Source organism: Enhydra lutris, unplaced genomic scaffold, assembly GCF_002288905.1.
Source record: "Enhydra lutris kenyoni isolate GAN:26980312 unplaced genomic scaffold, ASM228890v2 scaffoldscaffold2, whole genome shotgun sequence".
Taxonomy (NCBI): domain Eukaryota; kingdom Metazoa; phylum Chordata; class Mammalia; order Carnivora; family Mustelidae; genus Enhydra; species Enhydra lutris.
The window spans coordinates 10,762,029-10,789,888 of record NW_019154086.1 but is presented as its reverse complement, the minus strand read 5'-3'; the positions used below and the strand labels follow the sequence as shown (position 1 = coordinate 10,789,888).

At 35.6% G+C, this 27,860-nt stretch overlaps 1 protein-coding gene across 1 annotated transcript in view; it reads right to left on the bottom strand.

Moving 5' to 3' along the window:
• The window catches only part of LOC111151580 (coiled-coil domain containing 39), a 52,749-nt gene that overhangs the window by 21,928 nt on the left and 2,961 nt on the right, over positions 1-27,860 (bottom strand). The window contains exons 2-11 of the mRNA XM_022509658.1: positions 23,547-23,666; positions 21,846-21,992; positions 20,190-20,348; positions 19,327-19,419; positions 19,081-19,209; positions 15,852-16,043; positions 5,827-5,930; positions 5,159-5,291; positions 2,140-2,334; positions 1,032-1,196 (exon numbers count right to left, since the gene is read on the bottom strand). Of these exons, the coding sequence (XP_022365366.1) occupies positions 1,032-1,196; positions 2,140-2,334; positions 5,159-5,291; positions 5,827-5,930; positions 15,852-16,043; positions 19,081-19,209; positions 19,327-19,419; positions 20,190-20,348; positions 21,846-21,992; positions 23,547-23,666 (1,437 nt within the window). The remainder of the gene's footprint in view (positions 1-1,031; positions 1,197-2,139; positions 2,335-5,158; positions 5,292-5,826; positions 5,931-15,851; positions 16,044-19,080; positions 19,210-19,326; positions 19,420-20,189; positions 20,349-21,845; positions 21,993-23,546; positions 23,667-27,860) is intronic.

The window sequence follows — 27,860 nt, the reverse complement described above, 5'->3', positions numbered from 1 at the left end:
TTAACTAGGACTCAGTTAACTGGGTCTCAGAAAAGTTGAAATAGAAGTACTGAAATAAACTTTATATTCACAACCACTTGTTTTTTATTCCAAAATACATGTTCTTTTCCACGAAGTTAAGGAAACAGTTTTTAAACATTTCATCAGGCCACAAACTACTCCAAACCAAAATTTTATCATCTTAAAATTTAAAAAAAAAATTCTTTTAAAAAGTAAGAACTTCCTTTCACCTTTGCAGTCCTGAAGGAATTCAGGGCAATCCTTCTTATAACCACTAGAGGACACCGATCACAAGCCTTTCAAACTGTAAATGACATTCCCATCTTTTGGGGTTATTCCATTCAGGTCCGTGAGCTCCTTTACTTACTCTCAGTTAAACTTTAAAATACGATTTATATTACATAGGCTCCCCTAACATAGGCTTTATATGACTATAAACAGTAATATACCGAAAGATGAAGAACATTTTTATCTTATTAACAAAATAGAACCATTCAAAAAATTGTAACCAAGTAAAAATATGAATAACAATAGATGACCCATAAAGGTCATTTCAAAGATAAAGGGCAATCAAGATATTCTGGCAAAAACATAATAGAAAAATGAAATTCATCAATGTTTTAAACCATGTACTATTTAAGAGTATTTTGAAGTCCAGTGGGCTAAGCATCAAATCCTAGCACTCCATGTACTAGCTGTGTACAGCTTGGTTACATGTGTAACCATGGACAAGTTACTTAATTTGTAACACGAGTATTAATATTTCCCTCACAAGACACTGATAAAGATTAAATGAGATAAAATACTAAAAGCATATAATATATTTAACATATAGTAAATGCATAATCAATGGTAATGTTATATTCTCGTAGTCAGTATAGAAACATGAACATTAGTTTGTACATTTGTTATATATGCAAGTAGCTTGGCAATCATCCTACCCAAACATGGTCTTAGGACCATGTTGACTTAAAACAGAATAACTAATGACTGGGATATTTGAAGCATCAAAAGTATTTTGGCTAAGTTACATGAAGTTTCTTGATCTGTGTTTCCAAAAGGCCAAATGTAGATTTTTTCTCTTCCAACATCTTTTTAAGTTCAACAATTTTTGTTTCAAGGGCTTGTTTTTCTTCTGAATTAATTTCTCCTTTTAACCGTGACATTCGGCGTTCCACTTGTTGAATGTAAAAATCCTGTTGCATTTTTTTAAAAACAGATAATGACAAATAAACAGTTAAAACCATTTCTATAAATGTAAAAACACAATAAACACTTTCTTAAAGTTTAGTCTTAAGTCATTTACTAAAGTCACTTTAATTCATCAGTAATTTATAGTATAAAATCCTTCTTAGCTCTAAGCAAAGAAATAGCAAACCATTCCTCAACGATCTAGTGCATGATAATGACATAAAAGTAAGTAATCTTCTGAAAATATAAGAAGTCAGCTAGGAGGATATTCACCATACTACTAGGATGAAACCTCAGTAAAACCACTGGATTTATACGGACATGGATTTTTGAGGGCCCATTTTCTAAGGGATATAAAAAAAAGTAATAAATTGTTAGCCATGGATGGCTCAAATATGGTGAACTTCCTATGAATTATTTTTAAGAGAATACTTCAGCATCTGTAATTTTGAGAAACTAATACTACATTAGATAAGGAAATTGAGATGTAGAGAGGAATGATATTAAAGAATTAACATGAGACAGAATATATAAATGGAACATATAAGTGAAAACTTCCAAAGTGCTTTTAAACTATTAGTTTATAGGGAGGGGTAGGGAAGCCCATGTTTGCATGACTAAGACCCAACATACAGTTTTTCCAGGTTTCAGATATCCCACTCCTTGTTTTGTTTTACTCTAGGCCCAATTGCCCCAGGTTCCTCTAAAGCATGGTTGTCTCTCACTAGAGTAGTCTATCCTCTCACCTGTTCATTTCAGATAAAGAAAAAAAATAGCTTTTAAGGCTCCCTTACCTTACTACTGACCAAACGTGATATCCCATTTCAACATTTGTCTATCCCTCCAAGAATGCTTTAAAAATCTTTGCTTTTTCAGGACACTGTGGTATCTTAACCATCACAACTATAACAAATCAATATGGAAGACATTCATAAGATTAACATCTACCTGACTGTACATAATTTCTTGCTGCTTCAAGGTTTCAAAATCCAGTTTATGTAACTGATGGTTGAGGTGCTTTAGAGAGGACCGAGTTCCTTCGATTTCTGATACAACAGCTTTTTCTTTCATTGTTTCAGTTTGTAATTCCTGAACTTTCTTAAATAGTACCTCTTTCACTATGTTCAACTGAACTTCCACTTCCTGGTGATAAGAATAATAGTGATCAATGAAATTATAGTAGCTTAAAATGTTTTATTTTATGAACATTATAATTTCGGGGGTCATAAATTAACCCCCCCCAACATTTTAGCCTTTAAGAATATAAGAATGCCCTTCCCACAATTTCAACAAATCTCCAACATTTCTTATAGTCTACTCTATTCCAGTACCTTGATCTGTCATCTCAATTCTGTACCATGTCACCCTGACCTTAGAACTTAGCCATTCCACTGGTTTCCTTAGAAAAAAAAATATACCAGAGACACACAACTTTGAAGTTCACAGAATTTGCTGAAGTCCTGAGGTTGTTACAGGAAAGAAATCATATCATGCAATCTCCCACCTTCTTCTGGGCACTATCCAGTGGTGAGCAGGTAAATGTTTATCCACCAGCTTTCCAAAGGATGGGGGAGGTTAGGGGGAAGAAGCTGATTTTTCATTGTATAAATATTCCCACTATGGCCAATTTCAAGCCACTAACATGATTCCATTAAATGCAGAGATGGGAAGAGATAGGCATTAGCAAGCCATTACATAGCATTTCCACTATACAGATATAATAAATGTAAGTAATCTTAAGAGCATAAATAGATAATAGTAAAATAATTTTGAAGTGATGAGTGTTGAGTACTTATTTTACTTCATTTTGAATGTTAAATATTTAATTATAAGTCTATATAACTTAATTTTTAATAGTAGCTATGTTAGCAGCTGACTTGCAAAATTCCAGGAAATTCAACTATCATTTGTTTTGAGCTGGGAAGTGCTGGCCCCAACATGCTACTGGCACTACCTTTTATTCACACCTTGTCTCCAGTTGGCCTCCCTACATGTGCAGACTTCCAGGAAACAGAAACCAGTCCCCCATTCCCACTCCTCATTTCTTAAGAGGCAGATCTGTCTTGACTTCAAGGTTTCATGACCATATGTTCTAGACTTCTCCCATGCCAAGCAAGATCTGTTGAAAGTTATCATTTTAAATGTTGAAATAATTTCCCTCTGTGTTCTTACACCCAGATAAGCATATTTCCTTTTGGCAACCAATGAACCTCTATATGAAAAAAAAAATCTGTGACTGGCAGATTTAAATTTTGACAAATTAAAAAACAGAATATAATCTTAAGAATGCTTTTTTATATAATAGACAATTTTCATTTGTTTTAAGACCTTCTTAAAGATTGTCTGGCAGTTTTAAAGTGAGTGCTTGGTGGTATAACACAGTACACTTCCAAAACATATAGGTTAGGATTTTTCCAAACAAAAACCAACAGCTACAAAAACCAAGATTATGAATAAAATGCTGCTATACATGCTGCCATAATAAACTGTAGCACACATGCTTCTAACCCCATTTTTTCTAATTAAGCTAATTTCTTCAAAAATGTCACCAGTTTTTTTTTTTGTAAAGATTTTATTTATTTATTTGACAGAGGGAGAGATCACAAGTAGGCAGAGAGGCAGGCAGAGAGAGAGAGAAGGAAGCAGGCTCCCCGCAGAGCAGAGAGCCGATGCGGGGCTCGATCCCAGGAACATGGGATCATGACCCGAGCTGAAGGCAGAGGCTTTAACCCACTGAGCCACCCAGGCGCCCCATGTCACCAGTTTTTAATGTCATCATCAAAAGGTCTACTTTAGGGGCGCCTGGGTGGCTCAGTGGGTTAAAGCCTCTGCCTTCGGCTCAGGTCATGATCCCAGGGTCCTGGAATCGAGCCCCGCATTGGGCTCTCTGCTCAGCAGGGAGCCTGCTTCCCTTCCTCTCTCTGCCTGCCTCTCTGCCTGCCTGTGATCTCTGTCTGTCAAATAAATAAATAAAATCTTTAAAAAAAAAAAAAAGGTCTACTTTATATGGATTTCTGTCTTTATAGATTTCTAATAAGTTCTAATACTGTCCTATTTCATGTGCTACAAAAAATCATGCCTTAGGGGAAAAAAACCAACTTTTTAAAAATAATGTGATTTATACTCATATACCACTCAAGTCGTGACTTCATTATTCAGGGATTTTAAACATTGAACAGCACACCGAAGAAGCTTGATTCCACCCAAATATAAGCGAAACCATACTTGATATTTACCAAATGGAGAATATTGCCATGATATTACTCAGAAAAAGAGTAAAAGCAAGAAGTAGTATAAATAGTATCAGATCACAGAAGTCACTTCAAAGTTTTCAAAGAGGAAGTGATGAACCAACCTTTTCCAGTTCCTCAAAAATCAGCCTAAATGTTACCAAGATGCCAAAGACATTCCAACAGAGTTAATAGAGTAGAACACTTAAGAGTCCATTTACCTATAAATGGTGCCAGACCATTAGAGATAACAAATGATAAAGAAATACAGGGAAGGAATGTAGACCATTGGGGGAAATTTGATCACAAAGAAAGGAAAGAAGAAAGAAAAAAAAAAAAAAGAAAACCAACAGTCAGGATAGAAATCAATTTTAAAATATGGGCATTTTTCAAGGTACCTCCGCAATATAAGAGCATATATATGAATGGCAAGCAGAGACACACCAGGCATTGGGAAGGCACAAGATTATAGGTAGAAGGCTACTTGTGAAAGAAGACATCCACGTCAAATGTCGAAAGTGAAGCAAAAGGAGAAAGAGAAGCTTTAAGATAAAAGGCCAGAAATATCCTTGGAAGCCACACACAAAGAGGGGTCCAACAACTCAAAATTCTGATTACAAATGTAATCACACCAGAAAGCAGAGCCTCTTCAAAGACCTCCTACTCCCTAATTGCAAGAGTCTAATTCACTATTGCAAGATTCACTCTGACTGTTAAGAACTAAAACTAAACTTTACCTTTACATTTTTTTCCTCCTCCCTTAGCATATCTTCCAAATTGGTAGCTTTCTCTTCTACAGACATTGTTTTCTCAGTTATCTGCTTTAATTTTTTTCTCACAATCTGATTATGATTTTTAATTTTCTGTAACCTAGAGAGAGTTTATGAGGAAAGACAGAAAACATGTCTAAAAAGTAATACAAACAAGAAACAGTTTATCCTAAGATTTCTTCTTTATAATGTGAAGGTTTCTTTTGCCATAAACCTATTCATTACCTTTTTGTTACCTTTCTGTAAACCTTATATATTTATTAAACATATATTTAATAGATCATAAAAATATTGTTCCTAAGCCTTTACAAAGAAAGACCCAGAAAAAACTTTTTTTCAAGTTTAATCATTTAGCAGCTATCGGTTTACAATTATTAACAAGAGCTTAAATATTTAATAATTTTTCTAGAGGTAGTCAAGAACTGGGGTGCCTGGGTGATTCAGTCATTTAATGTCCAACTTTTGATTTCAGATCCAGCTGTGATGTGAGGGTCATGAGATTGAGCCCTGCATCTTGTCCCTCTCCCTCTGCTCCTCCCTCTATTTGTTCTCTTTCTCTCCAATAAATAAATAAAATCTTTAAAAAATAGAAGTAGTCAAGAACTGTAAACATATATAAATATCTTTTTTCTTACCTTGCTGCTTCTTCATGAATGTCCTTCTTTACTTTGGAAATATTTCTCCTTATAGCTTCTAAATCACTGGAACTTCTATTCACAGTGGCTTTTAAAGAATCCAGCTATTCATTAGTTAACAGACAGAAATTAAATTTTTATTCTACATCTTATAAATTAATTTCATTTTTGAGAAGTTCTATCCTGAACATGTTAGTTTTTAACCTACATCACAACCATAAATACAGTGGCCATGTTGCTGTAAAACATATTAAAAGCTTTTCTTTTTTATTTGATGTTATATTCTGAATGGCTTATTGCATGATACTGGCAAATTACAGACTTTACATAGATATATTAAAGGTACATAGAGCAAAAGCATCACAGTATTGGATTTTGGCAATGATTTCTTGGATATGATAGGCAACAAAAGAAAAAAAGACAAACTGGACTTCATCAAAATTTAAAACTTCTGTGCATCAAAAGACAGTATCAACATAATTAAAAGGCAGTCCAAAAATGTAGAAAACACTTGCAAATCATATACCTGATAAGGGATTAATATCTAGAATATGTAGATAATTTCTAAAACTCACCACCACCAGCACCACCAAAAAAAAAAAAAAAACAAAAACAAAAAAAACAAACCAAACTGATCCAAAAAATGAGCAAAGGACTCAAATAGACATTTCTCCAAAGAAGATATACTAATAGCCAATAAACTCATTAAAAAAAAATGCTCAACAGCATCAATCCTTAGGGAAATGCAAATCAAAACCATAATGAAATACCACCTCACACCCTTCCATGAGAATGGCTGCTACCAAAAAAAGAAAAGAACAAGTAAAGGTGATAATGTGAAGAAACGAATGTTTGTGCACTCTTGGTGAAAATATAAAATGGTACAGCCACTCCAAAAAATAGTATGTTGGTCCCTCAAAAAATTAAAAACATAATTACCATAATTATCATCCAGGAATTCTGAGATAATTGTACACCATGTTCATAGCAGCATTATTCACAATAGCTAAAACATGGCAGCAACCCAAGTGTCCACTGACAGATAAACAGAGAAGCAAAATGTGATATATATATATATATATATATATATATATATATATATACACATACATATATATTTTATATATACATATAATGGAATAGTATTTAGCCTTAAAAAGTAACAAAAATTTGACATCTGCAACAACATAGATAAACCTTGAGAACATTATGCTAAGTGAAAAAAGTGAAATAAGCCAGTCAAAAAGATAAATACTGTCTGATTTCATTCATATGAAGTACTTAGAGTAGTCTCATAGAGAAAGTAGAATGGTAGTTACTAGGAGCTGGGAGAAGGGGTAGAATGGGGAGTTACAGTTTAATTAGTATGTGGTTTCAGTTTTACAATAAGAAAAGAGTTACAGAGATTAATGGTGGTGATGGTTGCATAACACTAGGAATGTATTTAATCCCACTGAACTGTATGCTTGAAAATGATTCAGATGGTAAACTGTATGCTATGTGTACTTTATCTCAAAATTTTAAAAAGATTTTATTGATTTATTTGGGAGACAGAGTGAGAAAGAAAGAACATGAGCAGGCAGAAGGGCAAGGGAGAAGCAGATTCCCCACTGAGCAGGGAGCTCAATGCAGGGCTCGATCCCAATACTCTGGGATCATGATCTGAGCTGAAGGCAGACGTTTAACTGACTGAACCACCCAGCTGCCCCTACTTCATCTCAATTTTAAAATTTAGAGGAAAGAAATGAAGTACTGATGCATGCTACAACATGGATAAACCTTGAAAACATCATGTAAATAAAAGAATTTATATGAAATGTCCAAAATAGGCAAATCCATAGAGACAGAAAGTATATTAGCAGTTGCCAGGGCTGGGCAGGAGGAGGGAAGTAGAATGATTTTTAATGGGTAAGTGTTTTTTTTTTGGAAAGACAAAGATAGTCTAAAATTAGATAGTGGTGATGGTTGCATATTCTATGTAATAATAAAAACCAGTGAATTATATATTTTAATTTTTAATATTTTTTATTTTTTTATAAACATAATGTATTACTACCCCAGAGGTACAGGTCTAGGAATAGCCAGGTTTACACACTTCACAGCACTCACCATAGCACATGCCCTCCCCAATGCCATAACCTCATCACCCTCTCCCTACCTCCTGGCCAGCTTCAGTTTGTTTTGTGACATTAAGAGTTTCTAATGGTTTGTCTCCCTCCCAATCCCATCTTGTTTCATTTATTCTTTTCCAACCCCCCCAAACCCCCCACGTTGCACATCCACTTCATCATATCAGGGAGATCATGTGATAGTTGTCTTTCTCTGATTGACTTATTTTGCTAAGCATAATACCCTCTAGTTCCATCCATGTCATCGAAAATGGCAAGATTTCATTTCTTTTGATGGCTGCATAGTATTCCATTGTATATATATACCACGTCTTCTTTATCCATTCATCTGTTGATGGACATCTAGATTCTTTCCATAGTTTGGCTACTGTGGACATTGCTACTATAAACATTCAGGTGCACGTGCCCCTTCAGATCACTATGTTTGTATCTTTAGGGTAAATATCCAGTAGTGCAATTGCTGGGTCGTAGGGTAGCCCTGTTTTCAACTTTTTGAGGAACCTCCATGCTGTTTTCCAGAGTGGTTGCACCAGCTTGCTTTCCCACCAACAGTGTAGGAGGCTTCCCCTTTCTCCACATCCTTGCCAGCATCTGTCATTTCCTGGCTTGTTAATCTTAGCCATTCTGACTGGTGTGAGGTGATATCTCATTGTGGTTTTTTGTTTTTTGTTTTTTAAAGATTTATTTATTTATTTATTTGACAGACAGAGATCACAAGTAGGCAGAGAGGCAGGCAGAGAGAGAGGTGGAGGCAGGCTTCCTGCGGAGCAGAGAGCCAGATGCGGGGCTCGATCCCAGGACCCTGGGATCATGCCTGAGCTGAAGGCAGAGGCTTAACCCACTGAGCCACCAGGTGCCCCTCATTGTGGTTTTGATTTGTATTTCCCTGATGCCGAGTGATGTGGAGCACTTTTTCATGTGTCTGCTGGCCATCTGGATGTCTTCTTTGCAGAAATGTCTGTTCATGTCCTCTGCCCACTTCTTGATTGGATTATTTGTCCTTTGGGTGTTGAGTTTGCTAAGCTCTTTATAGATTTTGGATACTAGCCCTTTATCTGATATGTCGTTTGCAAATATCTCCTTCCATTCTGTCAGTTGTCTTTTGGTTTTGTTAACTGTTTCCTTGCTGTGCAAGACTTCATCTTGATGAAGTCGCAATAGTTCATTTTTGCCCTTGCTTGCCTTGCCTTTGGCAATATTCCTAGGAAGAAGTTGCTGCAGCTGAGGTTGAAGAGGTTGCTACCTGTGTTCTCCTCAAGGATTTTGATGGATTCCTGTCTCACACTGAGGTCCTTCATCCATTTTGGGTCTATTTTCGTGTGTAAGGAAATGGTCCAGTTTCATTTTTCTGCATGTGGCTGTCCAATTTTCCCAATACAATTTGTTGAAGAGGCTGTCTTTTTTCCATTGGACGTTCTTTCCTGCTTTGTTGAAGATTAGTTGACCATAGAGTTGAGGGTCGATTTCTGGGCTCTCTATTCTGTTCCACTGATCTATGTGTCTGTTTTTGTGCCAGTACCATACTGTCTTGATGATCACAGCTTTGTAATAGAGCTTGAAGTCTGGAATTGTGATGCCACCAACTTTGGGTTTCTTTTTCAATATTCCTCTGGCCATTTGAGGTCTTTTCTGGTTCCATATATATTTTAGGATTATTTGTTCCATTTCTTTGAAAAAAATGGATGGGATTTTGATAGGGATTGCATTAAATGTGTAGATTCCTTTAGGTAGCATAGACATTTTCACAATATTTTTTCTTCCAATCCATGAGCATGGAATGTTTTTCCATTTCTTTGTGTCTTCCTCAATTTCTTTCATGAGTACTTTATAGTTTTCTGAGTACAGATTCTTTGCCTCTTTGATTAGGTTTATTCCTAGGTATCTTATGGTTTTGGGTGCAATTGTAAATGGGATCAACTCCTAAATTTCTCTTTCTTCTGTCTTGCTGCTGGTGTATAGAAATGCTACTGATTTCTGTAGATTGATTTTATATCCTGACACTTTACTGAATTCCTGTACAAGTTCTAGCAGTTGTGGAGTGGAGTCTTTTGGGTTTTCCATATATAGCATCATATCATCTGCAAAGAGTGAGAGTTTGACTTCTTCTTTGCCGCTTTGGATGTCTTTAGCTTCTTTTTGTTGTCCGATTGCTGAGGCTAGGACTTCTATACAATGTTGAATAGCAGTGGTGATAGTGGACATCCCTGCCGTGTTCCTGACCTTAGCGGAAAAGCTCTCAGTTTTTCTCCATTGAGAATGATATTTGTGGTGGGTTTTCATAGATGGCTTTGATAATATTGAGGTATGTGCCCTCTATCCTTACACTTTGAAGAGTTTTGATCAGGAAGGGATGCTGTACTTTGTCAAATGCTTTTCAGCATCTATTGAGAGTATCATATGGTTCTTGTTCTTTCTTTTATTAATGTCTTGTATCACATTGATTGATTTGCGGATGTTGAACCAAACTTGCAGCCCTAGAATGCCACTTGGTCGTGGTGAATAATCCTTTTAATGTACTGTTGGATCCTATTGGCTAGTATTTTGGTGAGAATTTTTGCATCTGTGTTCCAGGATATTATTGGTCTGTAATTCTCTTTTTTGATGGGATCCTTGTCTGGTTTTGGGATCAAGGTGATGCTGGCCTCATAAAATGAGTTTGGAAGTTTTCCTTCCATTTCTATTTTTTGGAACAGTTTCAGGAGAATAGGAATTAGTTCTTCTTTAAATGTTTGGTAGAATTCCCCTGGGAAGCCATCTGGCCCTGGGCTTTTGTTTGTTTGGAGATTTTTGATGACTGTTTCAATCTCCTTACTGGTTATGGGTCTCTTCGGGTTTTCTATTTCTTCTTGGTTCAGTTGTGGCAGTTTACATGTCTCCAGGAATGCATCCATTTCTTCCAGATTGTCAAATTTGTTGGTGTAGAGTTGCTCATAATATGTTCTTGTAATTGTTTGTATTTCTTTGGTGTTGGTTGTGATCTCTCCTCTTTCATTCATGATTCTATTTATTTGGGTCTTTCTCTTTTCTTTTTGATAAGTCTGGCCAGGGGTTTATCAATCTTATTAATTCTTTCAAAGAAGCAGCTCCTAGTTTCATTGATTTGTTCTATTGTTTTTTTGGTTTCTATTTCATTGATTTCTGCTCTGATCTTTATGATTTCTCTTCTTCTGCTGGATTTAGGCTTTCTTTGTTGTTTGTTCTCCAGCTCCTTTAGGTGTAGGGTTAGGTTGTGTACCTGAGACCTTTCTTGTTTTTTGAGAAAGGATTCTATCGCTATATATATTCCTCTCAGGACTGCCTTTGCTGTGTCCCACAGATTTTGAACTGTTGGCGTTTTCATTATCATTTGTTTCCACAAATTTTTTCAATTCTTTAATTTCCTGGTTGACCCATTCATTCTTCCGAAGGATGCTCTTTAGCCTCCATGTATTTGGGTCCTTTCCAAATTTCCTCTTGTGATTGAGTTCTAGCTTCAGAGCATTGTGGTCTGAAAATATGCAGGGAATGATCCCAATCATTTGATACCGGTTGAGACCTGATTTGTGACCCAGGATGTGATCTATTCTGGAGAATGTTCCATGTGCACTAGAGAAGAATGTGTATTCTGTTGCTTTGGGATGGAATGTTCTGAATATATCTGTGATATCCATCTGGTCCAGTGTGTCATTTAAGGCCTTTATTTCCTTGTTGATCTTTTGCTTGGATGATCTGTCCATTTCAGTGAGGGGAGTGTTAAAGTCCCCTACTATTATTGTATTACTGTCGATGTGTTTCTTTGATTTTGTTATTAATTGGTTTATATGGTTGGCTGCTTCCATGTTGGGGCATAGATATTTAAAATTTTTAGATCTTCTTGTTGGACAGACCCTTTGAGTATGATATAGTGTCCTTCCTCCACTCTTATTATAGTCTTTGGCTTAAAATCTAATTGATCTGATATAAGGATTGCCACCCCAGCTTTTTTTTTTTTTAAGATTTTTTATTTATTTGAGAGAGAGAGAGAGAGAGAGAGAGAGAGAGCATGAAAGGGGAGAGGGGCAGATGGAGAAGCCAGCTCCCTGATGAGCAGAGGGCCTGATGTGGGACTTGATCCTGGGACTCCAGGATCATGACCTGAGCCGAAGGCAGTTGCTTAACCAACTGAGCCACCCAGATGCCCCCCAGCTTTCTTTTGATGTCCATTAGCATGGTAAATTGTTTTCCATCCCCTTACTTTAAATCTGGAGGTGTCTTTGGGTCTAAAATGAGTTTCTTGTAGGCAGCATATTGATGGGTTTTGTTTTTTTTAATCCATTCTGATACCCTGTGTCTTTTGATTGGGGCATTTAGCCCATTTACATTCAGGGTAACTATTAAGAGATATGAATTTAGTGCCATTTTATTGCCTATAAGGTGACTGTTACTGTATATTGTGTCTGTTCCTTTCTGATCTACTACTTTTAGGCTCTCTCTTTGCTTAGAGGACCCCTTTCAATATTTCCTGGAGAGCTGTTTGGTGTTTGCAAATTCTTTCAGTTTTTGTTTGTCCAGGAAGCTTTTTATCTCTCCTTCTATTTTCAATGACAGCCTAGCTGGATATAGTATTCTTGGCTGGATGTTTTTCTCATTTAGTGCTCTGAATATATCATGCCAGTTCTTCTTGGCCTGCCAGGTCTCTGTGGATAACTCCGCTGCCAATCTAATATATTTACCATTGTATGTTACAGACTTCTTGTCCCGGGCTGCTTTCAGGATTTTCTCTTTGTCGCTAAGACTTGTAAATTTTACTATTAGATGATGGTGTGTGGACCTATTCTTACTGATTTTGAGTGGGGGTTCTCTGCACCTCCTGGATTTTGATGCTTGTTCCCTTTGCCATATTAGGGAAATTCTCTGCAATAATTCTTTCCAATATACCTTCTGCTCCACTCTCTCTTTTTTCTTCTTCTGGTATCCCAATTATTCTAATGTTGTTTCGTATTAAGGTATCACTTATCTCTCAAATACTCCCCTCGTGGTCCAGTAGTTGTTTGTCTCTCTTTTGCTCAGCTTCTTTGTTCTCTGTCATTTGGTCTTCTATATCACTAATTCTCTGTTCTGCCTCATTTATCCTAGCAGTAAGAGCCTCCATTTTTTTATTGCACCTCATTAATAGCTTTTTTGATTTCAAGCTGGTTAGATTTTAGTTCTTTTATTTCTCCAGAATGGGCTTTTATTTCTCCAGACAGGGTTTCTCTTATATCTTACATGCCTTTTTCGAACCCAGCTAGAACCTTGAAAATCATCATTCTGAAATCTAGATCTGACATATTACCAATGTCCATATTGATTAGGTCTCTAGCCTTCAGTACTGCCTCTTACTCTTTTTTTTTTTTTTTGTGGTGAGTTTTTCCACCTTGTCATTTTCTCCAGATAAGAATATATGAAGGAGCAAATAAAATACTAAAAAGCTGGCAAAGACCCCAGGAAAATGTGCTTTAACCAAATCAGAAGAGACCCCAAATCATGGGGGAAAGAAAGGAGGTAAAAAGAAGTTCAGAAAAAAAAAAATTAAAGAAAGAAAACAAATAAAGAAAAAAATATATATATATATATATTAGACTGGTGACTAGAACAGGGTCACCCACTTAACTTCGGGAGTATTTTGGTCTCTTAAAAGAAACTACCTCCCTAAATTTTAGAACAGGGTCTAGAACAGGGTCACCCACATAATTTGGGAAGTATTTTGGTCTCTGAGAAGAAACTACCTCTCAAAATTTTAAAAAATGAAAAACATATATAAGGGTAAACACAATGAGGGGATGGAATATGACTATAAAGATGAAAAAATTTTTTTTTTAATTTCTAACAAAGGAGTTGATAAGATAAGTTGGTTGGGAGAATAAAGAAAAAGAAAGTGTAGAGAAATTGCTCGGGCTAGAGACAAGCCCAATGCTAGATTTAGGGTGTATTTTGATCTATTAGAAGAAGTTGTATCCCAAATTTTTTAGAAGAAAAAACCCTATGTGTATACAAAAAATAAAGTTAGATACAATGAAGGATAAAATATGACTATAATAATGAAGGTTCAAAAAAGATCATTTTTTATGAAAGGTATTGTTAAGATAAACTAGTTAAAAAACGTTTAAAGAGGAAAGAATAAAAGTTAAAAAAAATTAAGCAGAAGAAAAAAAATTAAATAAAAAAATTAATTAACTTTGCAAGACTAAAGAATCATAGGGAGAAAGCCATGAATTCCATGCTTTGCTTTCTCCTCCTCTGGAATTCCGCTGTTCTCCTTGGTAAGTGAACTTGGTCTTGGTTGGATTTCTTGTTGATCTTCTGGGGGAGGGGCCTGTTGTAGCGATTCTCAAGTGTCTTTGCCAGAGGCAGAATTGCATCGCCCTTACCAAGGGCCAGGCTAAGTAATCCACTAGGGTTCGATTTCGGGAACTTTTGTTCCCTGAATGCTTTGCGTACAGTTCCGGAGGACAGGAATGAAAATGGCAACCTCCCAATCTCTGGCCCAGAGGAGCCAAGAGCTCAGGGCCCCACTCCTCAGTACGCCCTTAGAGAAAAGCGCTCAATCACTCCCATCCCCCTGGCCTCCAGCTGTGCTCCGAGCTCACCTAGCCTGTGACCAAGCATCTCCGTCTCTGGCACACACCTCTGCCTGGAGTCTCCGAACCCTGCAGATCCCTGGGCTCTTCCAGGAGGGGTCTCCCTGGATCTTGTGGGGACCCCACTCACAGAGCAGTGGCCTGTACCACAGATTATGGTTCAAGGTAAACCCAAATTGAGAGCTCACTCCTCGGCTCAGTCTCTGTAGCCAGGTTCCCCACTCTAATACCTGTGAGCTCTACAACACTCAGACACCCCCAATCCTTCTGTGAACCCGCGGGACCTGAGGCCACACTGTCTCCACACGGGCTTCACCCCGGTTTAGCCTCTGGAGCGATGTCCCTCAGTGGAGCAGACTTTTAAAAGTTCTGATTTTGTGCTCCGTTGCTCCGCTGCTTGCAGGGAGCCAGCCCCTCCCCCCGCGGATTCACTTCTCCACTGGTCCTATCTTTCAGAAAATGGTCGATTTTCTGTTTCTAGAATTGCTGCTCTTCTTCTCTTCGATCTCCTGTTGGGTTTGTAGGTGTTCGGAATGGTTTGATAAGCTATCTAGCTGATCTCTGCTACCTGATGTCGTCTCAGCTTGCTAATTCTCCGCCATCTTGACTCCTCCCCCGAATTATATACTTTAAAAGGGTGAATTATTATATGTGAATTACATCTCAATAAACAAATTATGAGTGAATGAATCCCAACATTTTTTAATACAATTGATTTAAACTTAAAAAATTTTAAGAATAAACTATTATCAGTGACATTTAATTTAGGCAAGAAATATGCTTATTTTACTTCTTTAGAATCATATGTAATTACTCTTCTTGGACAGAAAAAAAATCTTTCCTTCTTTATCAGAAATAAAGAGTGTAGGGGCGCCTGGGTGGCTCAGTGGGTTAAAGCCTCTGCCTTCAGCTCAGGTCATGATCCCAGGGTCCTGGGATCAGGCCCCACATCAGGCTCTCAGCTCATCGGGGAGCCTGCTTCCCTTCCTCTCTCTCTGCCCGCTTGTGATCTCTGTCTGTCAAATAAATAAATAAAATCTTTAAAAAAAAAAAAAGAAATAAAAAGTGTAACAACTTGTACAATGAAATGCTCTACAATATTCCAATTTCCAATCCCTTCACACCACCTGTAATATGCCTGGCACCCCTCTTGCCTTCACCAAGCAGGGCTAAAATTCAGTACCCTAAAATTCCACAACATGAAGGGACATAAGAAAAAGAAACTAGAAGACAGTTCCTTAATCAAAAGAGAGCTTTTACGCTTATTTTTATAGTAATTTTTCATAAATACACAAGCCAGTCTTTTTAGTTGACATACCTCATCTTTCAGCTGACTTCTGTTTGTTTCATGACGCTGATACTCCATTCTACATTTTAAAAGTTTACGATCAGCAACAGAAATTCTTTTCTCATATTCTGTGTTATTCCCAATCTCACTTTCCAAAAACTTGATCTTTTCTTTAACCAAATTTTCTTTTTCTCGTATTTCCTGCTTTATCCTCGTTAATGCCTAAGGTTTAAAAATATGTTAAATATATGTTTAATACAATGAACAAAACAAAAAGGAATTTAGTTTTTATTTTTCTATATTCAGCATTTTATCAAAACTTCTTAAGACAGTATTTTCTTTAAAGAGAGCCTACTTTGGGGGCACCTGGGTTGCCCAGTTAATTAAGCATGCAACTCTTGATCTCAGCTCAGGATCTTGAATTTGAGTCCTGCATTATGCTCCACACTGGGCATGGAGCCTACTTTAAAAAAAAAAAAAAAAAAAGTCTATTTTTATATGAATAAAAACAAAGTATTAATATGTTACACAGTTACACATCAGTATCTATAAGGTCATTTTTTTTAAAGATCTTGTTTTCTTAACTGGTACTTTGCTAAAGAGAAGAGAAAAATGTCAAGCTTTCATAAACAAAAGGTAATATTCTAAAAATATAACACTGTTGAATAGTTTTACATAGAAAGTTGAATTTCAATTATTTTATTATAATAATATTTCACAGGACCAGGTTTTTTTTTTCATCTTTTGAGAATAATATTTTAGTTATTTGTTTCAATAAGAATGTCTTCACTGAGGGGTTTTGCTGGTCCTGGAGATACAAAATAAATAGAATGTACAAGGTAGTAACTGAGACATGGACAAAGCACCATGGGAAAAAGAGATGATGAAGTCTACCAATGAGGAATTATTAAAAGGCATTACTTAAGAAGCTTCTTTTAAGTTAAGCCTAAAAAGATAAATGGAGATGCATAAATAATGTAGTGAAAGAGTAGGGAGGGCAGGGATGGAATGGGGATGTATTAGAAGGGGTGGGTACATATGAAAGGAATGAGGCTGGAAAGATAGAGTTAGGGTCCAAATGTGAAAAAATTCAATTTTTTTAATTGCCATGTTTAAGAGGTTCAATTTTTAAGCAGTGTGGAACAAAGAAGATTCTAGAGCTGAGGAATAAAAAGCTCACATGGTTTTTACAAGTGATGTTGATGGCAACATGTTAAAGGAATTGGAGGAAGAAGGAAAATTTATCCTAAAATGTAATTCCAAAATGAGGTCCTACCAAACATTTAATCCCAGAAAATTGGGTTGAGGGAGGGTGTTATGTTCTAAAATTAGTAACTTTTAGGAATGCTGCCTGTAGGGCACCACGGCGGCTCAGTCAGTTAAGCATCTGCCTTCAGCTGGGGTCATGATCCTGGGGTCCTGGGACTGAGTTCCCTATAGGGCTCCCTGCTCAGTGGGGAGTCTACTTCTTCCTCTCCCTCTGCTGCTGCTGCTCTCTCTCTCTGTGTCAAATAAATAAATAAAATCTTTAAAAAAAAAAAAAGAAATGCTGCATGTAATACTGTATATATTGGCATATTAAATGGATATATGTCTGTAATGTACTACATTTTTTAAAAAATTTTATTTATTTGTGAGAAAGAGAGCATGAGCAGGGGAGTGGGGTAGGGCAGAGGGAGAAGAGATGGGGAATGGGGTATGGCATTGGGGGAGTATAATAGGGCAAAGGTCAGAGGGAAAGGGAAAAGCAGGCTCCCCCCTGAGCAGGGAGTCCAACTTGGCGCTTGATCCCAGGCCCCTGAGATCATGACCTGAACTGAAGGCAGAAGCTTAACTGATTGAGCCACCCAGGCACCCCTGAAAAGCATTACATTTAAAAAAGCATTGAGAAACAAACTGAGGGTTTGGGAAGGGAGGGGGGTGGGGGGAATGAGTGAGCCTAGTGATAGGTATTAAGGAGGGCACGTATTGCATGAAGCACTGGTGTGGTGCATAAACAATGAATCTTGGAACACTGAAAAAATTAAATTAAATTTAAAAAATAAAAGAAGCAACATTTAGACTGCTGAATTTTCTAGACAACACAATCTATAAAAAATAAAAATATGTGTAATAGTGTTTAAAAAAGGTATTGTAAATTTATTTAATTCCACATTTTCTCTGTAACAATCAACACTCTAGGGCACCTGGGTGGCTCAGTGGGTTAAGCCTCTGCCTTCGGGTCAGGTCATGATCTCAGGGTCCTGGGATCGAGGCCCGCATCGGGCTCTCTGCTCAGTGGGGAGCCTGCTTCCGCCTCTCTCTCTCTGCCTGCCTCTCTGCCTACTTGTGATCTCTGTCAAATAAATAAATAAAATCTTTTTAAAAAATCAACACTCTATAATGTAGCCATTGTGTGTGTATATATATATATATATACATATATATATATAATATATATTATAATATATACTTAACTTACTTAAGATGTTTTGACCTGTCTTTGGTTGTATATATAGTGTTCATTCAACCAAAGACAAGTCAAAACATCTTAGGTTTATAAATGTAAAATGATCATTCTAGAACTTTCTGCCTTATATTTACTTTACTACCACTTAAACAGATACTTTAATACCTACTTCAACATTCACATTTTTAAACAATGTTACACAATTATAACAATTAACATTCTATATATATATACTTAAGTATAATATAATACAATATATACTTAACTTACTTAAGATGTTACCTCTGAAACTAGCAAAAGATAACACTAAGTCTGTGTTTAATCAGTGTGGTACTCCTTTGCTTCCAAGCTTCTTCCCTACTATGGGTGCCTCAGTTTCAAAAGTGAAACTTTATCACAGTCTACGTTTCTTTCCTGACTCTCCCTCTTTGTTTCTTGGCCAACCATGGGATTCATTTCTCTATACCAGTGATTACTCCAAATAGCACATATATTAAATCCAAAGCAACTTGGACAACCATGTGTAAGTCAGAGCATTGATTTACTGCTCTAAAATTATCCACTGACTTTCTCTTGTTTCACATTTCAAAGGGGCAGGATCTAGTCTTCAGAATTATAATGCCATAAGTAAATAATCTTCATAAAATCACATATCTAAGTGGAGTCAGCTTTGAAAAACATTTACCAGAACTATTGAACACTACTACAAAAGTGATTTTTAAATAATGTGAGTTACATTTGAAATGAATAAGTTAAATACAAAAGAGAATAACAGAGTTGAACATTGCAAGGACCAAACAACTATTTTACCAAGGCACCATTATCAATGTCTCGATCTCTCTTCTGCATCTGCTCTATTGTGTTCTCCCACTGTTTAATGAGTTCTTGTCTTTCATTATGAATCTTCCGAAAATCTTGTGCCGCTTTATCCAATTCTAACTGTCAGAGAGCAAATAACATTTTTGTGAATTTAAGTGCTTTAGCATATATCCCTTCAACAATTAAGAAATAAAATATTTCTTAATTATCTTGTTTCTTAATTAGAAATAAACTAACCTGTGCACTTAGAGTCTCTGTAAGTTCGTTGTCAAGTACCTTTCTTCTCTGATGACATTCCAAAGTCAGTTTTTCTAATTGCAGGGTCAATGCCTATAATGTAGTTGCATGTAAAAATATTCATAATTATCATTTAACTTAAAAGCTATTAGTATATCTCACATTAAGTACTATTATATTATAAATACAAACTTATTTGCTATCTAAAACAACTATACATTGTCTTTCACCCCAAAGGGCGCAATGAAAACTCAATTATTTCTAAAAAGACTTTTAATACTTTTTAAAGTTAGAAAAAAATAAACAATAATTTGCCATTTAAAATTATTTGAAATAATGTATTTGGTATTTAATCTATTAGAAAATAGCATGTTTCATAATATTAACATATAACACATTGAATTACAAGTAGATTTTAAGTAATGTTTTAATAATATATTAAATAATACTATAGCCTCAAATCAGCAAACACTGTATATTACATTCAAACTATTATTTAGACAAAAAAAGCTAAATTATTTATACATAATTCTAATATAAAACTTTCTTCTCTGAAATGTTTTCATTTCAAAATGCTTTTGAAAACTCTTCTCAATCAGGATTCTTAAGCTGGAGTCTGTGGATCCCTAAATGGGGAGAGGATTTCAGAGGATCTATAAAACTTTCAGCAAAATTTTATGAGTATTTGAGTATAGTCACTTTTCTAAAGAGAGGATCCTTGGCTTTATGAGACTGTCAAAGGAGTCTCTGACCCAAAAAAGTTTAAGAACTATGGCATTCAAATTACAAACCTAATTTAGGTAAAAAGGTTCACATACTACAGTTTTAGAGAAAACCTAAGATTACAATTTATAATTTCTCACCCTAATTTTATTATCATCTTGTTGTGCATACTTCTGAAGAGTGAGGGCATCACTATCTTTATGAGCTGATTCTTCTAACCAGGCTTCCAATGCTTGCTGGTCCCAGTTCATCTGACATTTCAAACCATCCAATTTTTGAGTAGTTTTAAATATGTTGTTCTAATTTCCAAATAAAGGGGGAAGGGAGAGATTACAAAATATTATTTACTACACAAACTAAACTAAAACATAATATTACATATTACAGAACATATTAAAAAGGAAGAAGTAATCCTGTCCCTTTCCCAACTTCCAGATACACATAATGCACATCTTATTATATAACTATCATACTTGTATTTAATTCTTCAGTTGTAAAATAGAGGGGAAATGATTATACAAAATTGAGAATAGTAGTTGAGTCAAAGACGGCTTAAGAAGGCTTTAGGGAAAGTCTCCCAGAGCAATCTCTAATATTAGTCACTCCGCCAAATCCACCCCATGTGGATATATGATCTTAGTAAAAATAATGTGCTTGATATGCTAACTCAAGCCCAAGTCAAGTCCCCTTCAGCTCCATTTCCAATCAGATTCTTGCCTCTAAGAGACGTTTCCTATGGAAATTTTGGATACTTCTAATTGAAACAAATATAGTTGTTAAGAAGATAAAAATATTTCCGTAAATGAATCAGTCAGTCAGAGAAAGACAAATACCATATGATTTCACTCATACGAGGAACTTAAGAAACAAAACAGATGAACATAGGAGATGGGAAGGAAAAATAAAATAAGATGAAAACTGAGAGTGAGGCAAACCATAAGAGACACTGAACTCTAGGAAACAAACTAAGTTTGCCGGAGGGGAGGTGGGTAGAGGGAAAGGATAATTGGATGATGGACATTAAGGAGAGCACTTGATGTAATGAGTCCTGGGTGTTATATGCAACTGATGAATCACTAAATTCTACCTCTAAAACTAATAAAAAAAATTTCTGGAAATGTATTCATTTAACAAATCTATAGTCATAAAAGAAAACAGATTAATATGCAAATAAATACAAATTAATATAATAAAATATGTATGTATATGTGTACATATGCATACACATGTACATTTCTACATGTATATGCACATGTAAAGAGAATTGAATTTGTTTTGTTTTGTTTTGTTTTTTGAGAATTGAATTTGGATAGATCTCCCAAATCAGGCAACTAAAACAAAGGAAAAGAGAAAAAGAGGTTACAGTAGTTTATTGTTAGAGTTACAGGCTAATAAATTAATATAAAAGGTAAAAATTTTGAATGAAAAATGAAACTCGATACTAAAAATAATTTTTAATGTGGCCTTTTAAAAATATATGAATGAATTATGCCTAGTAACATATGATACTTATGAATAAATTATGCCTAGTATCACACAATAGACAGCCAGTATGGTACTCTGCACATGGTGGCTCAATGACTATTTGGTAAATGAATAGTGGGAAAATAAATATAACATTCTATCATTTCATTCAAATGACAATGCCGCATGCCTTTCATTGTCCAAATAACAATGTAAGTAAATGTCAGGAAACTAAAGAATGCCTTTACCATACAGAAAAAAAAATCAGTGTTTGATTGGTAAGGGAAGAAAGAACAATAGCACAAAATTTTAAGTAACATTACAATACACACTTCCTTATCACTTTTCTTTTCCCGTATTGAAGCCATTTCATTTTCCAGTCGTTGGATTTCATCCTTCACTCGTCCCAGTTCTCTTTCAGCAATGATCTTAAAATGCTCTTCACTTTCAATCTCATGCTCCCTAGCTTTACAAAGAGACTACAAAATAATTTGCAAGATAGAAAGATTTTTAATTTTTAATTATAGAATATTTATAATAATCCATTAGCCCCCCAAAAAAGTTCACACAAAATACTTAGATTAAGTATTATTAATTCCACTTCTCTGAAACCTAAATAATGTTAGACTTTATGATTCAATGTAGTTTGTGTTGCGTACTAGCTCTAATAAAGTCAGTTCATGAAATGACCTAGGAGAAAATATTGTTGTCAGCAATTTTCAGATATTATGTTGGTCTAGGGAAATTGAAGAAAACCAAAGTTTATAATGGTAAGACTTAAAAATACTTGGGAAATGGGATGTTTCCATAGACTGATTACATATTCTAATTAATAGATAATTTATGACTATGTAAACACTGATGGTTATAAATATTTCCCAGAACATATTAATAAACCATCAATGCCTTTGTGTTGTTTTACTTAACAAAATAGTATTTGTTGACTGTTGAGTTTGGAGTGCTTTGAAGTTATCACCATCAGTATTATTTTTAATTATTAGAGCTGTTAGTGCTATAGGAAGTTTATTGTCTTTCGTGTCTATTATCTGATTTAATTAAGGTTTGACTATAATGAAGTATACCTACAGAGAGTCTCTGACTTTCAAATCCCCAACTCAGTGATTTAATAACTTTAAGAAAAGATGTTCCAGTTTAATTACTCAATCGTATTAGGATTCAAAAATTTGAAGTGTTGTTTTTAAAAGTTCATTAAATTTGCAGTTTCCTAATAAGACTTATACACAATAAAATGGTTACTTATCTGTATTAATTATAAACTGGTATTAAAAGCATCTTTGTTCAATTTAAAGAATTACATATCTTTCAAAGAAAAGTAGAATGCATTTTTTAAAAAATAGCTTGAAATGGAAGTTAGTAAACTCATCAGTGCTGATTTGCTGAGCTGATTTGCTGGGCATCATCAGGGAATGATGTTCTACACATGAACAGACTATCCATAAAACAGAAGCTTACTTAACTAATCATCTTAAGTTTTAAGTTTATTATTGTAATAATATTTCTAAAATGAATTATACTTTCGCTGGTTATCTTAAATAATACCCTAAATACAACTTAACTCTTCCATTACCGCAAAATCCTAAAATACTGTGGTGCCCTAAGGGCTACTGAAGTGTGTGAACTATTTGCCTCTACTCAAAATGGCCCAGTGAGTTCCAATGAAAAAGTGAAAAGGAGGTGGAAATTCTATCACATGTTATATTAGGTCTATTTTGGCTTAAAATCACTGATCACTAAACCCTTCTCATAAAATCTGGTGCCTAAATATTACATCATACTGTTTGAATGATTTCTTCTTTCAAATAAATTAGTTATTCCTGAACTTGGTAGCATCAGTGAGCTCCTCAACGCCTTTTTTTCCTACCTACTTTCAGGTTCAAGGTTACGTTGACAATAGTTTAGCTATGCTAAAGTTTCCTGTTAGATCCCTAAAATAAAATCACAGGTGTAAATGCAACGTGAAATGTTCCATGACCACACATGGCACAATCAACATTATGTTGGGATAATTGTACCTGTGTAAATGAAAACTCTTGCTTAACATTTTTCAAGTGAGAAGTCATAGCATTAATTCGATCTTCATAGTCACGTAGCTGGTCTTGCAAGCTCGACCTTTCCTCTTGCAGCTTTGACAACTGTAAATAATATGTGCAGTAATTTAGAAATTACTATGGGAAAATTAGCATTATATTAAGACAATAGAAATCTCTCAGATTTCTCAGAAATCTCTCAGGGACCATTGCTAAGATGCAATTTTCACACAGCAGTACTTAAAGGAAAAAAATGAGATTTTATTCTGTAATTAAACCGCAAGATCTCTAGAAAAACAAGAGCATAATAACAGACATAACAATAACACAAAACATGAACCATAAATTTGAAAAGTAGTGGGACACCAGGTATAATAGCTCCTCCTGAACTCCTACGCAAAACCAACAGATTTAGGGCAAGCCAGATAGAACAGAACAATTAACTCTCATGTCCTTAAACCCTATTTCATTTTTTTTTTTAAGATTTTATTTATTTGACAGAGAGAGAGATCACAAGTAGGCAGGCAGAAAGAGAAGGGGAACCAGGCTCCCCACTGAGCAGAGAGCCCGATGTGGGGCTCAATCCCAGGACCCTGAGACCATGACCTGAGCCTAAGGCAGAGGCTTAACCCACTGAGCCCCCCATGCGCCCCAGACTCTATTTCTTAATGTATTTTATGTGTCATTGAATTAGAACACTGAGTAGAAACAAAACAATGCAAATGCATAACAAACCAACAACAACAAAAAAAACTTTAATTACAAGATAAATTCTCAGGACAATTAGAATATATCAACCCTCAAAGCAATATAAAAGCTCAACAAAACAAAAATATCCTTTCCTATACTCTTGATCTGCGGTTCCCAAAGTTGGGGCTACAACCCAGGAGGTATACAACAAAATCCACTAAATTCAAATGACAATATTTGAATTTTTAAATAAGGAAGAAAGAAAATAAATACTAATGTACTCTATGTTATATCCTGTATTTTATTGAACATACTAAGTAATATTAAATGTATTTTTTATTTTTTATTTCATTAATTTGTTTTACTTTTAATTCTACTTTGTTGTTGTTTTTAAGATTTTATTTATTTGACAGAGATAGAGAGATCACAAGTAGCACAGAGAGGCAGGCAGAGAGAGGGGGAAGCAGGCTCCCTATTGAGCAGAGAGCCTGATGTGAGGCTCCATCCCAGGACCCTGAGATCATGACCTGAGCTGAAGGCAGAGGCTTAAGCCACTGAGCCACCCAGGCAACCCTGTTGTTCTTTTTTAAATTTATTAAGAGCAGTCCTTTATTTACTTACTTTTTGTCACATCAATTACTATGGACTAAATGTTTATGTCACCCACAACTTCATGTGTTGAGGTCTTTACCCACATGTGATGGTATCTGGAGGTGGGCCTTTGAGAGGTAAATAGGTTTAAATTAGGACCTGAAGGTAGGACCCTCATGATGGAATTAATGTCCTTATAAGAAGACGAAAGACCAGAGAGCTTCCTTTCTCTCTGCCATGTGAACAAAGTGAAAAGGCAGTTATGTGCAAACCAAGAAGAGGGCTCTCACTAGACCCAACCATGCTGCGATCCTGATCTCAACTTCTAGTCTTTCAGAACCTTGAAAAATAAATGTCTGTTTTTTAAGTGACTCAGTCTATGGTATTTTGTTATAGCAATCCAAGCCAACTAAGGCACTGATTTAAAAATGAAGGCATTCATATCGGCTCGATCCTGGGATTGAGCCCCACATTGGGCTCCCTGCTCAGTGGAGAGTCTGCTTCTCCATCTGCCTCTGCTTGCTGCTCTACTTGTGCCCGCTCTCGCTCTCTCTCTCTCTCTCTGTCAAATAAATAAATAAAATCTTTTTAAAAAATAAAATAAAAACAAAGTCATTTAAGCCTGTAAATTTTCTCTCAGTAAGATTTTTCCTATTTCTAATGAACATAGGTGTTAATCACTCTTTTTATTGTTTTCTAAAAGCGGACTTTTCCCTATCAATTTCTCTATAATAGAAGTGCTATCCAGGAATATATATCTGAGAAATTGGCCTAATGATTTAAGATGGATGTCTTAGTCAGCTCAGGCTGCCATAATAAAATACCATAGACTGAGTGGCTTAAAGATCAGAAATTTATTTCTCACAGTTCTGGGGGCTGGGAAGTCCAGAACTGAGGTGATAGCTAGCCAATTTGGTTCTGTTGAAATCTCTCTTCCTGACTTATAGACAGTGCCTTCTAGCTGCATACTCAAATGGTGGAGACAGAGTGTGTTCTGGTCTCTCTTCTGCTTCATATAAAGATACTAATCGCATCATGGGAGCCACATTCTTATGACCTCATCTAAGCCTAATTACCTCCCAAAGACCCCACTCCAAATAACATTACATTGGAGATTAGGGCTTCAATATATGAAGTGGGGGAGAATCAGTCCATAACAATGGAGGATAATTTTTAAAATTATTTATTACAAATGCTGCTGGCTTATGATTAGAGGATGTGGCCTATAAGATTCCTACCACTCGGGCATCTGGGTGGCTCAGTTGGTTATGTGACTGCCTTCAGCTCAGGTCTGATCCTGGAGGCCCAAGATCAAGTCCCACATTGCACTGGGCTCCCTGCTCAGCAGGGAGTCTGTTTCTCCCTCTAACCCTCCCCCACTCATGCTCACTCTCTCATTCTCTCTCTCTCAAATAAAATCTTTAAAAAAAATTCCTGTCACTCATTTCTTTAATTGTGGTAAAATACTCATAACCTACTTTTTATCATTTTAACTGTTTTTCAGTGTGCCTTAAGAGTGGCATTAAGTACATTCATTTGTTGTGCAAACACTGCCACCACCCACCTGAAAATTTTCATCTTCCCAAACTGAAACTCTTTGCCCATTAAACCCTAACTCTTTATTCCCCCTCTCCCCAACCCCTGGAAATCGTCATTCTACTTGTTATCTTTTTGAATTTGATTACTCTAGGTATGTCACATAAGTGGAACCACACAGTATTTTACGTCCACCTTATTTCACTTCGTATAATGTCTTTAAGGTTTATCATTCACTTTTAATGTATTAAGGATTTTGTCCTGGTATAGTAAATGATCCACCTTTGTAAATGTTTTACTGACATATTCTTTAAAGTATTTATTTGGGGTGCCTGGGTGGCTCAGTCAGTAAGCGTCTGCCTTTAGCTCAGGTCATGATCCCAGGGTCCTGGGATGGAGCCCCACATCAGGTTCCCTGCTCAACAGGAAGCCTGCTTCTCCCTCACCCACTCCCACTGCTTGTGTTCCTTCTCTTGCTGTGTTTCCCTCTGTCAAATAAATAAATAAATAAAATCTTTTTTAAAAAATAAAGTGCTTATTTAAGGGATATAATGCTCTCTGTTTTCATTTTTATTGTATTATTCATAACTTTATATCCTTATTTTTACCTATTAGAATTGTCCAATTCTGAGGTCAATATTGAAGTATCCTACTATTTTTTTGTCAAAGTCTACTTGTATTTATAACATCTTTTACTTTTATGTACTTAGTTATTATGTTGTTTGGTGCATACAGCTTTATGACTTTTTTCTTCATCAGTTTTAACTTTTATGATTGCGTAATGAACCCAGAGCAAAAGCATCTGCTTTTTAAATGAAAGCATAACAATTCACTCTCCACGAGCTGATAATTACTTTCCTACAGAATTTCCAGACAATATTTTTTGTTTCTAAATATAAAAGGTCATGCAAGGACCACCAGATATTTATTGAAAACTTATATCACGTGAGGGATATCAAGATAAACAAAAAGATCCCAGAGGAAACATAATTCAAGGCACAAAGAAGAATTAAACACACAAACATGCACATACACACACACACACACACACACTCAGCCAGACTGTAAATGATATTGTACTTTGAAAACAAGACCACATACTACAAAAAAACAACCAGTAAATAACCTGAAAATTAAAAATATGGTTGACAGGGTTGCCAAAATAAAAACTATAATGTAAAAATGAAACAAAACCCTAAAAGTTTCCAGAGATTAAAATTGTAAACTATGAAGGAATGGGAATCATTCTAATATCAGATTACTCAACCAACATCGCTACTGGAAGATAACACTTTCCAAATTCTGTGCAAAAAAATATTTTTAACCTAGAATATTCTATCTAGCCAAAACCATCAAATGTGAGATTAAATAAAAAACATCTTCAGATTCAGAGTTTTCCTCCTAGACACCCTTCTCAGGGACACAAAAGAAAGTATTTCATTAAAAAAAAAAAAAAAAAAAAAAAAAAAAAAAAAAAAAAAA